Below are 18,321 nucleotides of genomic sequence, written 5' to 3' on the forward strand. Positions count from 1 at the left end.
TGTACCTACCCAAACTTCTCTTAAACATTGAAATTGAGCTCGCATGCACCACTTGCACTGGCAGCTCATTCCACACTCTTCTGACCCTCTGAGTGAAGAAGTTTCCCTCGTGTTCCCCTTAAACTTTTCACCTTCCATCTGTAGCCCATAACTTCTAGTTGTAGTCCCACTCAATGTCAGTGAAAAAAAGCCTGCTAGCATTTACCCTACCTGTACCCCTTATAATTTTGTATACCTCTATCAAATCTCTCCTCACAATGTTCCAAGGAGTGAAGTCCTAACCTTTTCAATCTTTCCTTATAATTCAAGTCCTTCTGTCCTGGCAACATCCTTGTAAATTTTCCTTGTACTCTTTCAACCTTTAATGGATGATCAAAACTGCACAAAATACTTCAAATTCGCCTCACCAATATCTTGTACAACTTCAACATAACATCCCAATTCCTGTACACTTCCATCGATCTCTCCAAGTAATTCCAACCAGCCTTGATGAGGCTGAGATCGGGGTTGTTGAAGCCATACTATCTAAAACCATATAAAACAATCTAGGGTCTCTAAAACTTTTGCATAGTGTTTTGTGCTTTGGAGACAATTTAAAGTGAACATTTACTCTACTAACTTGCACATTTTTGAGATATGATTAGAATCTGGGGCATCCAAAGGGAGCTCGTGGTCAAACGGAGTATGTACTATCCGTGTGCAATTGGCAGAGATCATGATTGAATGTGCATCTCCGGTGCTGTGAGGCAGTGGTTCTTCTAGCTACCTTCCAAGGGCAGCAGTTTCTTAAAAGATGTTGAGTTGGGGTGTGGGTTCTGTTTCCCACGTCCACAAGGATTCCCCAGACATGCTTGATCAACAGATTTCATTGTGGGTACCTGGTTTCACATAGTTTGCAACTTTTTTAGTTTTGCTCAAAGCCAGTGTCCAAGAGCTTTTGCTCTAAGTCTTAAATCCCACCATCTTGTGTACGAAGAAATGGGGAAATGATTTGGGTCCCATAGGAAGTAAAGGAATAATAATTAAACTATGTAGCTCTTTGAGCCTTGCGTGATTCATTTTGCTGCTTTAAACTTTGTTTGACCTAAATAGGACTAAAATGCAACAAAACATTTTGGTTTGGAATGCTCACTTTCTAGGTAATGAGACATTTGACTTGTTATGGCAGATTCCCCCACCCAAACACCATGACAGGGAATACAACTTTTATATCTGAGGACAACTGGGACACTGTCTTGAGTTTACTTTAAGGGCTGGTCTCTGAAACATTGTGATAAATAGGGAGGAGGGCAGTTTAGTGATGAAGCATATTAAAATGACACCATCAAACTGAGAAAACAGTAAACATACATTAACACAAAGATCCACCTATTTTCGTTTGGTATTTATTTATTTACAAGGCATTCTTGGCATAGCAGTTGTTTTTTCCCCATCATTGATTATCTCTGAGAAGGTGCTGGTGAATCACTTTGAACAGTTATAGACCACCTGGTGACGGTACTCCTAATGTCATTAGGTAGGGAATTGTAGAATGTAGACTCAATCATGCTGAAGTAACGACGACATATTTCTGGCAAAATAATGGGTCATTTGAATAAGAACTTGCAGGTAGTGGCATTCCCATGTGCAAATTGTCCTTGCAGGTGGTGTAAGTATTTTTGGGGAAAATGTTGAAGTTGTGAACTACAGCAGTATACTTTGTGGCCGGTACACACTGCAATGTACATATGCTCTGGTGGAGAGACTGAATTTTGAAGATGAAATATGGTATGTCAGTCAAGTGGCAACTTCGTCCTGGATAAATTTCTTGATACTTCAATCATCCAAGCAAGTGGATGGTATTCCATCATACTCTGACATGTGCCTTGTAGAAGCTAGAAAAGCTTATGGTATTGCTAAATATAAGTTTACACTAATCAATGGTTTTTATACAGGCTGCATGGATCTTTAGAAGAGTGATAGAGATGGAATGGGCGCAACTCCCTGTCAGCCTTGCCTAATAATGTCTCCTTTTGGCCTGAAAAGATTTGGGGTTTTCTTGGTCTTTTTCTTGAAGAGGTCAAAACAGGAATTTGAATAATCCCCCCCCCCCTCAAATGTGAAACTAAATACTAAAATATCTAAAGAATATTTGCTGTAGGTTGTGATATAAAGTTCTGCAGTTTGGTGAAGCGTGCACTCCTGACATTGATCTGTTATACCATCACCAGATACATCCTGGCAGAGGAATGTGCATGTCTTCAGGATCACCTGGGATGAAGGATGTTAAAGTAAAGCTTGAAGTTATCAATTGATGGGAGTAGGGATGAGTGAAGCTTAGATGGATTAGCAGTAGCTCACCAACAGCACATGATCCACTACTGAGTATCCAACAGTGGTGTGCAGAAACTGTTTCTCTTGACGCTCTAGAGTTAAGTCATGGTAATGGAAATATAGAGTTGGGAGAAAGTTACTAGAATACGCAGACAAAATCCTCTTAAGGAATTCTGAGAAAAGCTTGCATGATCTGCTGGAATCATTCACAAGTAAAGGGGGATTGATGGATAAAATGGGAACTGTGTCTACATGTTCATATTTCCCTCCAAACCATCTATATAAGATTTTGAAGGTGTATTATTCAACATCACACCCTACAGTATATGGACTTGGATCAAACATTAAACAATGAAGTTGAGAGTTTCAATGCACCCATTTCAATTGGTGGCAAAGGTTTGGAACAGACTAACTAGGGAGTTCAAAGTAGCACCTCTTCCTCACTACCTAAATACAAGACCATATGGTACAGGGGAGATTGGGAGAATGAATGAAGCTTCTATGAAGAAAAGTTGGGTGTGGTGTGTAGAAGATGTTGCTTAGGGCTAGTGAGGGAGTTATGAAGGCTCTGGTGATAGCAAGATCAGAAGCGAAGTTGAGTACTAAAAAGGTTTGGAGATATTAGTGTCATTGTGCAGAAAGGTGAATGGATTTGTTGGTGTTTTGGCTTGAAACCCTGCATCAATTCCTCTCCCTACACTGATGTTGCTTGACATACTGAATTGCTGCAGCAGATTGTTGCTTCAGAGCCTAACAGCAGTAGTCTCTTGTATCTGTAGAAGGTAAATATTTGAATTGCAACTTTTCGGGGGAGTCATTAGCATACTGACATACTCAATTTGTGACATTCATCATGGGTTAAAGGAGATGGCAGGTTGAAGGTTACTACTAATAGATCTCATTCTGTTGATAAAAGTTATACTCACAAGATTGAGACTGTAACCAGTGGAACAATTCCCTAACAATTAGCAAAAACCCACAAATAAATGAATGTTTCTTGTTATCCAACCGCTATATTTCATCTTTAATATCATTTTCATCCCTCACACTACAACAGATTTAAAGTCTGACAATGTAAAGGTTATTTTAAATTGTCTTATTAGGATCTACAGCTACTTGCCTAGAATTTTACGAAGTTGTTGACACAGATAATACTAATTTATAAATGATGTTACAGACCCCAAATACAATGCTTAATCTCTGACCCTTTAAGAATATTTGGTGTTAGAGATCTTTTTCCACAGTAGTGTTTTGATGTTGTTCAACAGCAGTGAATGATGTACCTCCATCTGGCTTGCTAGGCCATTCAGAGTCATGCAGGTTTGTAAATGTTTTTGTAGTTCATCCCTGAAATCAGTGGGTGCCCCATATAGCAGATATTCCTGAAGTAAACCACAAATTTTGGCCAGATTTGGCTGTATCAGTTCAGTATTGCATTGCTTCAAGAGTTTGTCACAAGTTGCTATGCAGTCCTTTCCATGTGTGCAGTCTGTGTTGTGTTCACAATGACGCCCTTTATAGAAATCTTTAAGAGTCATCTCTGTTACCACCTTCCTGAGGTTAACCATTTTAAAATCATATTTCTCATTGTAGCCGATGTTACCTGGGTCAGTGTCGCAGATATAAAAACTACCGTAAGTGCCGTGAAAAATCTCCTCCACAAATTCTAGGAGTCCAATGGTGATTTCTGCTCGCCTGGGCCATGCAGGAGCAAACCATTGGTTCAGGCTCTTCTGCAACACTGAGGGTAAAACTGCTTCAAGGAAATGTGGCACCTTGATGCTGTAGAGGGAGTGGTAGGGGATCTTCTCAGTGATGTACAAATCTCCACAGAAGCCCAGCAACTGTGCTGTGTGTTCTTTCTCATGCAGAGAAACTATCAATAAAAACTCATTGAGCTGAAGCAAAGCCCAGATAGACTTTGCTTCTGCTAATGACACCTTCTTGTCCTGGTTAATATCAGCCATGCTGATTATTCTGGTAACAAGGTTTCCAAGTGATTGTTGATCTCCAAGACTAGCCTGAAATAAAGTGAAAGCATTGTGATTGACAGCATTGCAGGAATACTAAATACAGTTTCAAAGTAAAAACAAGAAAACTAAGTATGAATCTTATAGGCTATTTGTCAGTTGGAGTTCAGTGAGATGGAGATACAGTGTAGAGGAGGAGAAAGCTGAAAACTAAACCAAACAGTGACTCGATAAGGAGTTTTGGGGGAAGAGGTTCATAAGCTGTCTGTGGTTTAGAGCTGGTAGGTTTAATGTTGATGGACGAATCCTGGTGTGAATAGTGTTGTTGGAGGTCAGATGTGAATATGTGTTAGAAGCCTTTTAGGAATATTTGAATATATTATTTTAAAATTATGGTTCTACTATTTAAGGCTGGGCATCAAGTAAAAGAAACAAGGCACCTTTCTGCTATAAAAGGATTGGTACAGGATCATCAGTGCTGTACAAGTTTACCGAACACCAGGAAGTGTTTCTAGGATTTTGCACAGAGGCAAGTGAGTGTTCTTAATGCCCCCTCTTTATCCCCATTATTTGTCTGGATCCGATAGAATAGCTAACGATCCTTCTCTATGTAAACGAGGTGATATTCACTTCTGAGGAGTTCAATATGACTAGGAAGGATTCTACCATGCATCTACTTTCATCACGTAGATTTTGAGCTTAAATTTTGATTTGCCCGAAGCAATTTAACTCATGACAGATCCAGAATCTGATTCAATCTATCAATTAGAATTTCAGAATCAGAGATGCTTGATAGAAAATCCTATTAAACCAACCTTTAGGAATGTTAGCAGCATCTCCTTGAACTCCTCCATTGAGGTACCCCTAGTCGGTTTGTCGAACAGCACAACATCTCTCCGAGGCAGAGTCTCTGGGTTTAGGTCCGCTCTGAAGGCATCTTCTATCCCACACTTAATAATGACTTCCTTCCCTCTCCATATACCACTATAAACCTAGGAGAGGTTCAAACATTACAGGATGAAGATGGTATTACTGCCCTCGGCATCACAACCCACCTTCACCACACCTGCTCATTGTACCTCTTGCATTTCTCAAGACCAGCTGTATTTTACTGAATGTATCAGTGATGTGCCATGTGGATTACTGTGATTTTCAATGGCAGTTTATGTGATCAGAGAAGCTCTTGTATGGAGAGGGAGGGAGGGAACTGAAGATTCATTCAAATTGACCTACCAATGTGACGATAATGGAGTTGACTAAACATGGTAATCAATCTAGCAAATTCAAACAGGTCCAGATAAAGGGCAAATCAAGAAGTTTGAAAATCATTGGTCCAAAGTCACCAATGCCTCCAAGGTAGCAGTATCCTCTCTTAAATTAATTGTATGCTGTATCTTAAAATGTAATTTTCCAAAATGTGTATTCAAGCTATGGCCTACATATATACCTCTCAAAAATGTTCATTAGATTCTTTTATGCTCAACTAACACATTAAACAACACAATCTCATAGAAGTACTCTTTCTAACACCGTACAGCTGGTAGCATTCTTGTCTCTGAGTCACACTTCATTGAAGAAAGTGGGCTCCGAATCTAACCTGCATTTGCAAAAAGAGACGTGTAATGTAATGATAAAATCTCCTTTGTTTGTCATTCTGTTCTGGTGGATGCATATGGTCCCATAACACTGACTATGGATGAGTACAGTAACTTAGTCATATAGTCATACAAAATGAACACAAGTTATTCAGCCCACCCAATCAATGGACCGTACTAATCAATGGACAGTAGATCTTTGCCCTTTGCCCAGGACAGAGGATATCTTTGCAAATCTTTCTGGAGGAAAACACTTAAGCAAAGTGAGGCCTACCTACAGACAGAGAAAGAAGAAGAGTCCAAGGTGTTTCTCACCATAAGCACTCATAAAGGACTTTGTCTCGCTAGGCTTATTTTTGGAGTAGCATCTGCACCCGCACTCTGACAAAAAGCTAGGGACAAGTGCTGCAAGGCCACCCGGACACTTAGTGTTAGCTGGATAACTTCATTGTTACCGGTAAAGATGATAAGGAACATCTCCAAAATCTCAAGGCTGTGGAATATTATGGGTTCAGAGCATGACGCAACAAGTATGAATTCTTTAAACCAAGCATCACTTACTGTGGTCATACTATTGACGCACAAGAATTACACATGTGTGCTGAGAAAATTCAAGCAGCAGTGGATGCTTCAAGACCAAATGATGTGTCATAGATGCAGTCCTGTTTAGGATTTGTTAATTACTACAGATCAGGAAGAAATGGCAGTGGACGAAGCAGTGTGAGGTGGCTTACAAAAAGGTAAAGGAAATAGTGATGTCAGACACTGTACTCCCAGATTATGATTCACACTGTCCAGTGAAGCTTCCCTGTAATGCCTCACTGTATGATATAGATGCAGTCATCCCCATGTTGTGAGTGACAGAAGTAAAGGCCTTTGCATCACATTCCCTTACCTCTACAGAGAAAAATTATGCATAGATTGAGAGAGAGGCTTTGAGCCTCTTTGGGGTGTAAAACATTTTAATCAGTACTTGTATAGGAGACAGTTTACTGACAAGTACTGGTTAAAATGTTTTACACCCCAAAGAGGTGTTACTGATCATCAACCATTAGTGTCAATTTTCTGTCCACAGAAAGGTGTTTCACTAACGGCAGTAGCATGAATACAGAGATGGCCTCTGTTTCTTGAGGGACACAATTACAAGATTGAATTCAAGAGGACAACTAAGCATGGAAATGCTGAAAGCTTGTTCCATTTATCCTTGGAAAAGGAAATACCTCAAAAAATTTTACTCTTTTGTATTCTCCCTAATGCAAATGAAGGTATGCCTATTATAGCAGAGATGATCCAAAGGGAAACCAGAACAGACCCCACACTGTCTCAGGTCTACATGGCCACCCAAAATGGTGGGAATATGCAGCAGAAACTCAGTTTCCCTACTTTGACCAGTGGCGGGATGAACTTGCCCCTAACAGAGGTTGCCTTGTGTGGGGGCTGAGAGTTGTACCATACAAACTGAGAGCTAAAAAGTGTTGGAGGAGCTACATGCTGGTCATCTAAGTGTAGTTAAAATGAAAGGGTTGGCTTGAAGCTTTATCTGGTGGCCTGGGATAGATCAGCAGATTTAGCAGCTTGCCATGCACTGTTCAGGATGCCATCATGCCCAGAAAATGCCAAGAGCAGCACCTCTCCATCCCTGCAAATCACCTGCATTGTCCTGGCTAAGGATTCATGTAGATTTTGCCAGACCATTTATGGGCACAAATTTCTTGATCGTAGTAGGTGGAGGTACAAAGTGGCCAGAAGTTTTCCCAATAGCCTCTGCTACAGTCTTGCACACTGATGTGTTGAGAAGCCTCTTCTCAAGGACAGATGTTCCAGAACACTTAGTGAAAATGGACCACAGTTTGTTGTGGAACAGTTTCAAGTCATTCCTGAAAATGAATGGAATCAGACATATTACATCTGCACTATACCATCTAGCCACAAATGGCTTGGTGGAAAGGTTTGTCCAGAGTCTAAAACACGCACTGTGAGCAACGTCAGCAGAACACAGTACACTGACACTCAATCAGAGGTTCACAATTTCCTCCTTGCATATCACAATGCAGCACACTACACAACCAACAACTCACCAGCTACGCTGTTCCTGGGTTGTCGCTTGCATTCACACTTGGATCTCCTCAGACCCAATCTCAGAAGGAGTACGCAGGACAAGAGCTGAGACAAATTGAGGGCTCCTTAAACTAGGAGGTTCGATATTTCACTCCTGGACAAGCAGTCCTGGAGAAGGAACTACAGAGGTCATCAAAAAATGGGTACTTGGAAAGATTAAGGATGGAATTCGAACCACTCTTCTACATAGTAGAGATTGTGCTGGATATCATCTGGAGATGACACATCCATCAGTTGAAAACAGAGTCAATTGTCAGAACTGTCAGAACCATTTCCTGCAGTCCCAGAGTCAACTCCTATAACCATTATAGAGGAGGCCCCACCCCGGAATCTGAAATTGTTTTCACGGCCACAAGTCTCACCTGGCACAGTGATTAAATCTTTGGGCCTGAATGGTACAATTTAAAATTTACTATGCTGTGAATGAATAGTAGTTGTATTATATAGTATACTGTGTATACAGTTGAGATGCATTCTATATTGAGTTGGAGTTTATAGCTAAGCAGGGAGGAATGTTGTGTATTTAATATATTAATAATATCTGAGTAATATTGTAAATATATTGATTTAGCATTTTGTTTACATAATACATTGCCAGTTACGTGTTTACACATAAATGGCAAGGGTATGTAAATGGCATACGTCATCATGCTACCATGTGATTTCTGCGCACCCTGCTTAAAGTAAAAAAAAAGTTAGTCTCACATTCCAACTCTGTGTTTTTTGCTTTTAATTAATTTTAGAGTTACAAAACATAACAATAATCTTCTTCACTGAGGTGATTCAAATGCTCATCTAGACAAATACTGGCACTCACTCTGTTTCCAACACTCTTAGGCAGTACATTCCAGGTACTCACCACTTACTGGGTGAAAATGATCACCTTCACATCCCCTCTGTATCTGTTCACCCTTACTCTAAACCTATGTCCTCCAATTTTATTACCTCTAATATGAGGAAACATTTCCTGCAGTCTGCCCTATCATTATCTCTCATAATTTTATATACCTCAATCATGCACCACTTTAATGTCCTCTGCTTCAGGAAAACAGACCTTGTCTCTCCAGTTTGTCCTCATAATTTAAACCTATAATCCCTAGAAATACCCTGATGAATCTTTCCAGCACTATCACACCTTTTCTATGGTGTGGTGACCATAAGTGACTGGACATTTAAGTCTTTTAACCAGAAATTTCCTTTAAACACACATGATTCATCTTAGTTAGCTGCTTATTAGATCTTTCTTTGCACAATCTGGCTGCTTTGTTTGTTAATAAAGCCACATTGTTTCTACATCAAAATAATTCATTGATTATGAAGTCTCTTGATGGGTATTGAGGATGGAAGGTGGTGTGGTGGTGCAAGTTCTTACATATTAATCTTTCATCTAGTCTCAACTGCTACTCCTAGAAGGCCACAACCTTGTTGTAGTTTGGAGGCTTGCATGTCTCAAAGACACAGAGAGCTATGTTGGCTGGAGTCTGAGCTTTATGTTTCAGGATAGAGAACAGACTAAGAGTGGTCCACTGGCCCTCCACATTCGGTGGTTCAACTCAGGGCTAAGACCTCTCCTTCACTAGTAAAACAAAATTGTTATGGAAACACCAATGAAGAATTCTCCATCTGTGTGCGACGGCATTCCTGAGTCTCTGCTCAGGACTTGCATGGCCAACAATAGTGAAAACTGAGAGGAAGCTACCAACATGATGAAGGAAGCCCTGAACACCGCCAGAGATGGAGGACCTTCATTGCTGCCCTAAACGCCAGCGGCATAACGGGCAGTAAGTAAGTGAGTAGTATCAACTATCGCATACTGTCCTGGAAGGCTTATAAAGTTAAATGCTACTTAATTAGGTTCATTCAGTTCCATTCACCGCTATTAGTTGTCATTCTAGTGATGCCACAATTAGTGTTCAAATTTCCCCAGAGTATGATGTCACTGTTGGTGACCTGGAGCCATATTCTTGTATGTTAATGCTTCTGAGAAATGCTTTGACTGTTAAAAACATATTTTAATAAGTTATATTTATGCGCTTTCTACAGTCTTTATACACACCCCTCCACCTCTCAAGAATGCCATGTTCACAAATGATAACATCTGGATTCATTTAACTTCTGTTAGGCTTAGCCTAATATCTTGAGAAACACAGGATCACAAATGATCATATAAACCATATTCCAGATCCACCTCCAAAAATACTTATTGTAATTTGATACTAGCTTAGCTTGGAGTTTTATTTGATTGTTTCTAAGAAATTCATGTTACCTTTGAAGGAGGAAATGAGGTGGATTAAACCTGGAACTGGAACGTGATGAGAATGCATGACAGTTCCTCAATGAGTAATACACAAACTATTTCCTGTGCCTTTCTTATGATTACTAACTCTAGCTCTTAGGCAGTACAAGATTAGCAATAAAGATGACAATTGTTCTCAATTGATTTCATTGGAACACCCTCCAAAATCTCATTTGGGACAATGCAATAACCTGCTGTGCAGGTTGACTCTGTGGTTAAGAAAGCATACGGTGCATTGGCCTTCATCAATCGTGGGATTGAGTTTAGGAGCCGAGAGGTAATGTTGCAGCTCTATAGGACCCTGGTCAGACCCCACTTGGAGTACTGTGCTCAGTTCTGGTCGCCTCACTATAGGAAGGATGTGGAAACCACAGAAAGGGTGCAGAGGATGTTGCCTGGCTTGGGGAGCAAGCCTTATGAAAATAGGTTGAGTGAACTCAGCCTTTTTTCCTTGGAGCGATGGAGGATGAGAGATGACCTGATAGAGGTGTATAAGATGATGAAAGGTATTGATTGTGTGGATAATCAGAGGCTTCTTCCCAGGGCTGAAATGGCTAGCATGAGAGGGCAGAGTTTTAAGGTGCTTGGAAGCAGGTACAGAGGAGATGTCAGAGGTAAGTTTTTTTACGCAGAGAGTGGTGAGTGCATGGAATGGACTGCCGGCGACGGTGGTGGAGCTGGATACGATAGGGTCTTTTAAGAGAATCCTGGACAAGTACATGGAGCTCAGAAAAATAGAGAGCTATGGGTAACCCTAGGTAATATCTCAGGTGAGGGTGTGTTTGGCACAGCTTTGTGGGCCGAAGGGCCTGTATTGTGCTGTGGGTTTTCTATGTTTATGTTTCTAACCTCCCATTTACATGTAGAATTCCCTTTGCACTCTTGATACCAGTGAGTCATGTGCTCATCGACCTCTGATTGAAAAAAATACATCTTAAATGTTTATTTTTTTTAAAACCCAATTTGAGTCCATGGCCCCAAATTTCAGGTGCCCATTTTTACTCCATAGCAGTTTGGGGACAGGGCAGCCTTAGATCTTGTTCTGAGTTGTAGAAAAGGGAACGGAATTGTTTAAATTTGCCTTTTATATTATAGAGGAGCTGGGCCATGTTGTCCTGGCTATTTAATGTTCCTTTGCGTAAACATGCCTCCCAGTGCCTGTTGAGCCCAGCTGTCAACCATTATGTGCGAACATTTGTATAAACACTGATACTAGCGTAATCAATAAATCAAATACCTGATTCACGGGGTTTGATGACAGGCATTGTTGAAACAGCAACTTGTTTTCTTCACACAGATCCTTGCATGCAGATCCAGAAATAATTCCTTTCTTATAACGATCACACTGAGAAGGAATCATATTGTAGGTCAGAGTGCTTTTAATAATCATTAATGACAACAAGGAGATACCAATTTCCAGATATATGAAACATCCCATTCATAGTTCAGTGAAAATGGACTTTAAGCTCAGGGCTTAAAACTTGGCCACTTTCTCTTCTGATATTGTTAACAATTCCATCTTGCCTCTTATCATTCATTGTCCTAGATACTCAGTGATCTTGCTTTTGAGTTTGGAGATCTGAGATAGAAGCTCAGATCTAGAAGAAACTGTATGAAATTAGAGGATTCAATAAATACCATTTTTCTCATTATAGAACTGCACAGCACAGGACTAGGCCCTCAGCCACCCTATTGTGCTGAACCAATGAAGCTAATGATTCCTAATTAAACTAATCCCAGCTCCGACACAGGGTCCATTCTCTGCATGTTCAAGTGGCTAGCTATGATCCTCTTAATATCTCCTATCACCTCTGCTTAACTACTAACTACCCTTTGCAGTGCATTCCAGGTATACTATTCTGTGGGGGGAAAAAGATTTTGATCCCCATTCTCCTTTGCACTCCCATCCTCACCTCTGGTAATGTACATGTGATTTTGTGCAGTTACACACATCATAGATCCTGATGCAGGCTATGGCATTGACATATCACACCTTACAAGATGATACTGGAAAACATTGATCTGCAAATTTGACCACTTTTAAACCAGTTTGCTTATTCTCCTTCTGATGTTTTACTTTCTTATTGATTTTTCTATAAATTAAGTGCTATTTTTAATAACTCAGCATCAATTATTGAGCTAATTCTTCAGTCATATTACATGCATTGATTGAAAAAGGCTAATTTGTCCGGAGCTGTAATACTTACAATGATCATTTGGCAGATATGACCTCGGCACAATTCTGAATAGGAGGAGTAGTGCATATAAAGCACCCAGCTGCCAAGTAGGATTCCTAACCACATCAAGAACAGGTACTTCACTTTGACACCAGGGAGGCGCTTCTACCAAAAAAAAAGAAATAGTGAAAGTCCCGAATAGGATCTATTACAGCTCATCAACAGCTTCACTGCCACAGGTTGTATGAATTACCAAAGGAGGATAATGAATATGTGGGATCACCATCCTGTGACTCGATGGAAAATGACAACATTGTCAGTTTTAAGATTGCATTTGGAAAACACGAAGATCTTTTGGCTGCCATAAATTTCCAAGGAAGGTGGACAATTGGGAATGTGTATAACCCAGTTAATGGCTATGTCCCTTCTATCTGTGTTAAGGAGAATCAGTGGCAGTTACATTCATCCGGTGATTGGATTTATTGTATGTAGCTAATGGAAGTGAAGGGGATGTTGCATGCGGCCACTCGTGTGTGTTCATTTGCTGTGGTTGAAGTGGTTTACATGCATCCATTGGAGGAGGATACAAGCTGAATCCATGGGAGGGAGTTGTCTTCATCCAGCAGAGAAGCACTCAGATAATCGGATCAGAAAGAAAGCACTTGTCTCTACATACAGCAGATTGGGAGAGGAGGTAAAAGCCAGTTTGATCTGACAAGATAGAAGAGAATAGTAGATTGTAAAATGCAGAATTGGGGACTGGAATCAATGGTGAGAGAAGAATATACAGACTGGAGTCACTGATGTGGCCTTGAATCTTGTATTGAACTGGGGTTGGCCCATGCACTCTGTGTCAGACCGTAATTGAACAGGTAAAATCTGAAAGTTAATTAAATTTGATGATACATTTTGGTTTAGAGAGGAAAAAAGATATTCAATTCCATGTCCCACCAAAACAATCACCTGAACTTTACAGGAATCTTTGAGTGTGCAGAGACCTCCCTCACTCTCAGAACTAAATCTGAATTCATCCTGTACTGGTATTGACTTCAAACTGCTTCAGAAAATTGAACAAATGGTTCAGGCTGTGACTTTGAGATCCATCCGTAGTTTCCATTAGACATAAAAGGTCCAATGATACTATTTCCAGAACAGGAGAACTCATAAAATCGCACAGCACAAGGGGAGGAATTTGGTACTGTAAAGAGCTATCCATTCCCTGGATCATTCAAAGCCCTGCAAATAGTTCCCTTTGTCAACATGCCTTTTTGAAATTACTAATAAATTAATTTCTGAAATCCTTTCAGATAGAACATTCCACTTCTCCCAGTATTCTTGACAAGGCATAACTTTAAACAAATATCATTAAAATATCCACTGCTGTTGATAGGCTTGACTTCGTTGAAAGAGGCTTCTGTATTTGACTTAATTACCATATTTTCCTCAGTGCTGAGTGTGAATCATGTTTGGGTTTGAAACTTATTGCATAGAATGATCCGATTTAGAATCACAGAATTAAAGGTCGATCCTTTTCACTTGATTTTTTTTCACTTTTTAAGTATTTCTGATATAACTTATAGATTTTTTAATTTACTGTACTGTTCTGCCACTGTAAAACAGCAAATTTTACAACATACTGTAATGTCAGTATAACCACCCTGATTCTGATGATAATCCATTGAATTTTCTTTCAACTATATATCTAGTTCTCTTTCATACCTTACTATTGAATCTGCATTTCAAGCAAATCGCCGCTCATTGTGTGGCAGCATTTTTTCATATAACTTCTGCTTGTGTCACCAACAATTCTGTTATGTTTTGTGATCTTGTCCTTATAAACAGCACAATGTCTGACACCTTTCCTGCAATGCCACAGGTGCCCACGTGCTTCACTGTGAGCTAAATACTTTTGAAGCTCTAGTTACAGTAGAAGTGTTGGAAAATGCACAAGCCAGTTTGCACACAATGGATCCAACGGAAGAATTAGGTAACTGCCAACATCAGGTTTAGATGTTGTTTAAGAGGAAAAAATACATGTTTGGACATTCAGGTAAGCTATTAGTTCTTCATTGAGTAGTACTGTAGCAAATAGATTAACATTTATAATATGGGTACCTTTAACATTCACTTACTATGGCACATCCTTTAGTGAAGTGTTCCCTGTTACAGCACAACATTCCTTTAGTTCTAATGTTTCAACAGTCTGTCATCCCTCATTCCTTTCTGTCTGACAGTGCAGTGCTGCCTATGGTGTAGCACTTTACAGCACTGCAGAGTGTTAACCTATATTAAGGGTTTATTATTCTAAAGGTTGCATATCAAGTGCCTCTTCAAACATGACAGCAGTATTTAATGGACAAAATAATTCTGTTTTGCATTAGTAAATGCATTATTAGCTGTGCTCTGCAATCCCACACCCCAGGGGCATGATAATATCAAATCATTTGAAACCAAAGAATCATTGCTGCCCAGCATGAAGGCAAATGAGGTCACACCACTAACAAATATTTGAACCCTCATCCTTCTTGCTCAGAGGAGAGCTTTTGATTATCGGGATTAGTACAGACTACAATGGAAATAAACCAGAGGAAACCGGTTGAGTGATGTAGGACAAAAACACAGACCAGTACAGAAAGGGAACATGTCCTTTGACCTGCAATGTTGTGCTGAACTGATTACATTAGTAACCAAATGCTCAACTACACTAATCCCTTCTGCCTACACAATGCCCATATCCTTCCATTTCCTGCCCATTCACATGCCTATCCAAGAGCCCCTTGCATGGCCCTACCATTATTTGTCTCAAGTACCACCCAGGCAGTGCATTGCATGCACTTGACATTCTCTTAAAAAACATGGTCCACACATCTCCTTTGAACCTACCCCCACCCACTTTAAATGTATGTCCTCAGGTATTAGATATTTCAACCCTTCATAATCTTATAAACCTCCATCAGATCTCCCCTCAGTCTCTGCTGCTCTATGGAAAACAACCCAGGTTTGTCCAGCCTCTCCTTATAACCCATGCCCTCTGATCTAGGCACCCTCATCTTAATGAGGGTAATCCTGTGCACCCTCTCCAAAGCCTTGAATCTTTTCCACAATGGGGTGACCAGAACTGAATGAAATTCTTCACATGCTGCTTAACTGGACTTGTATAAAATAGTAACGTAACATCCTATCTCATGAATGCAATTACTCAACTAATACAGGCAAGCAAACCACATGCCTTCTTTAACACCCTATCAACCTGTGTAGTCATCTTCAGGAAGCTACTAACTTGGGCACCAAGATCGCTTTGCTCATCAACATTGTTAAGAGTCTCGCTCTTAACAGTGTACTGTCTCTTTACGTTTAATCAACCAAAGTACACTTTGCATTTGTCCAGGTTAAACTCCAGCTGCAACTGAGCTACTGTATATCTCACTGTATCCTTTGCCAGACTACTACACTATTCACACCACCACCAATCTTTGTATCTTCTGTAAACTTACTCACACATCTACATTTTTATCCACGTAATTTTTATAGATCATAAGAAGTCCCAGTACAGATCCCTGCGGAACACCACTATTCATGGACCTCCAACCAGAATAAGTCCCATCGACAAATACACTCTGTCTTCTGAATTCAAATGGCTAATTCACAATGGATATTAATCTTCTGGATGAGCTTCCTATGAGGGACCTTGAATAACATTTTACTAAAATCTATGTAGACAACTTCCACAGCTCTATCTTCATCAATCACCTTTATCACCCCCTCAAAAACCCAATCAATTTGCACCACACAAATATGTGTTGACTATCCTTAATTAAGCCATGATTTTCCAATTACTCACAAATCCTATACCTAAGAATCTTCTCTAGTAACTTCCCTACCACATGAGACTTGCAAATCTATAGTTTCCAGGATTATTCCTGTTTTCCTTCTTGAATAATATGGCTAGAGAAGATACTGGTCAAGGCCCCACCAATCTCATCTCTTAACTCTCTCAATAACGGTCTTGGGACTTATCAACCTTGATGTTCTTTAAGAGACCCCACACTACCTCCTCCTCTATCTCAAAATGCCCTGGTAAATTAGCAGGATTCACACTGACCTCTCCGTCCTCCACATCCTTCTTGGTAAATACTGATAAATATTTGGTAAATACATGGAAAGTACTTATTTCAACTTCGCGCACATTGTCTGTCTCCAAGCACATGTTCCCTCCATTATCCTTGAATGATCCTACCCAAAGGGACAAACAATGGGTACAGACTGGAGCCACTGGGAATAGTGACACACTGTATGCCACACAAAAATACAGATTCACTGGTCTAACTTTCACAGAAATCTGCGAGAAAGTGAGGATGTATTTCGCTAAAGTTCCCAGTATTCCATCTAAAGTATAAAAAATACTCGACATTACAAGCAAGTTATTGAGGAAGAGGAACCAGGAAATAAAAGAGCAACATTTAAAGGGTATTTTGATGAGCGATGTTTAAAGGGATACAGACCAAACGTGGGCACTAGTTTGCTGGTCAGCATGGATGTGTTGGCCGGAAGGGACTGGTTCCATGGTGCATTATTTTATTATTCCAATCAAGATGGCAAGCTGAGGAAGAGGTGTGAGGTCAGGGAAAAAGGATGGCTTGGGGCAGTTTCAGCCCCTATCCCATCTCAGTGAAGCGGGCTTTAAACACTTGTTTACTAATCTGCTCAGGATCTCAGCCCTCTCAGCCCTCCCAGCCCGTGGCACCTCCAGAGATCTCTGACCATCACCAAACTATACCTCTTCAGTACCGGCACGAATGGCCTCAGCTACTCGACACAAAAGCTCTGGAAATCCCTTTTTTTTTAAAACCCTCTTATCCTTTGTGACTAGTTTTAAAGCCGACCCCTTTTGCACCGCTTATGGTCACCTGCCCTGATATCTCTTTATTTGGCTGCGTGACAATTTTCGCTGGATGAAGCTCTACTATATTAAATGGGGTTGCATAAACGCGATTTGTAGTTGCTGGATTGCTTGGGGTCTCCCAGACGGTAACGCTATCGACGCTGGATTTGGGGCTGGGGGGTGTCGGCGATTTCCCGGTTCCCCGGTTCCCCTCCCCTTGCCTTCCCTCCCCCCACATTAAAAGCTCGGACCCCCGAGTACCTGCAGAGCCCTAGAGAACGGGCAGAAGACGACCAGATGGACCAACCTCCGGGCGCGTCTCATCCTCGGACCGGCCTCGCTGCCCGCACAACCCGGCACGGCACGACCCCCACTCTCCCTCTTCCTCGTAACGGGAGCTGGGCGAAGGAACCGACGCCCCTCGCTGCAGCCCGGGACCTAGGCAGGCATTAACGCCTACCCTCGGGCAGCTATCGCAGCGCCGAGCCCCATCAGCAGAGAGCAGGAGCCGCGGCTTCGCTCCGCTCGGCGCCGCTTGTGCGGCCACTCCGGGTTCGGTAAAGTCCTCGGCTGCGGCGAGCAGGATCGGATGGGCATGCGCCGGGCATCCAAACGGGGGAGGAGGAGGAGGAGGAGGAGGGGGAGGAGGGGTGGGAGCGCGTCCCACGCCTGCCAATCCGCAGGAGGACGGGGAGGAGGTGCGAGTCCCGCCAGGGACCCGACCCACGGGAACGGGAGCAGTAGGATGCCAACCATCGGAGTCGGGTCGGATGGAGCAGAACCCGAAGGAATCCACACGAAGGAAATGTAAGCACATCCGAAGCGAACTCGCCGTGGAAAACAGCAGCAAAGAAATCTCTAAAGAAGAATTCCACTGGCAGAAATTCTCCTCAACAGGAACCCATTTTTAGAAATTTTCTTAAACAACAATCCCATCCATTTCAATTCATTTAATCGCAATCCCAGCAAC

General features: G+C 41.2%; 1 protein-coding gene across 2 annotated transcripts; it reads right to left on the minus strand.

The window, feature by feature from the left end:
- Nucleotides 1-1,381: 1,381 nt before the first annotated feature.
- Nucleotides 1,382-17,933, minus strand: dipk1b (divergent protein kinase domain 1B). Of its 2 annotated transcripts, none has more exons than XM_072240501.1 (5): nt 17,613-17,933; nt 12,500-12,631; nt 11,530-11,637; nt 5,099-5,275; nt 1,382-4,334 (listed from the first exon to the last, which is right to left on the minus strand). In XM_072240501.1, the coding sequence occupies exons 1-5, from the start codon at nt 17,673-17,675 to the stop codon at nt 3,522-3,524; spliced, it is 1,293 nt and encodes a 430-aa protein (XP_072096602.1). In that variant the 5' UTR covers nt 17,676-17,933; the 3' UTR covers nt 1,382-3,521. The 2 variants fall into 2 exon arrangements, with proteins under 2 accessions (XP_072096602.1, XP_072096601.1); XM_072240500.1 differs by having other exon boundaries at nt 12,500-12,634.
- Between the last annotated feature and the right edge of the window lie 388 nt (nt 17,934-18,321).

The sequence above is a fragment of the Mobula birostris genome, chromosome 22 (genome assembly GCF_030028105.1).
Source record: "Mobula birostris isolate sMobBir1 chromosome 22, sMobBir1.hap1, whole genome shotgun sequence".
Taxonomy (NCBI): domain Eukaryota; kingdom Metazoa; phylum Chordata; class Chondrichthyes; order Myliobatiformes; family Myliobatidae; genus Mobula; species Mobula birostris.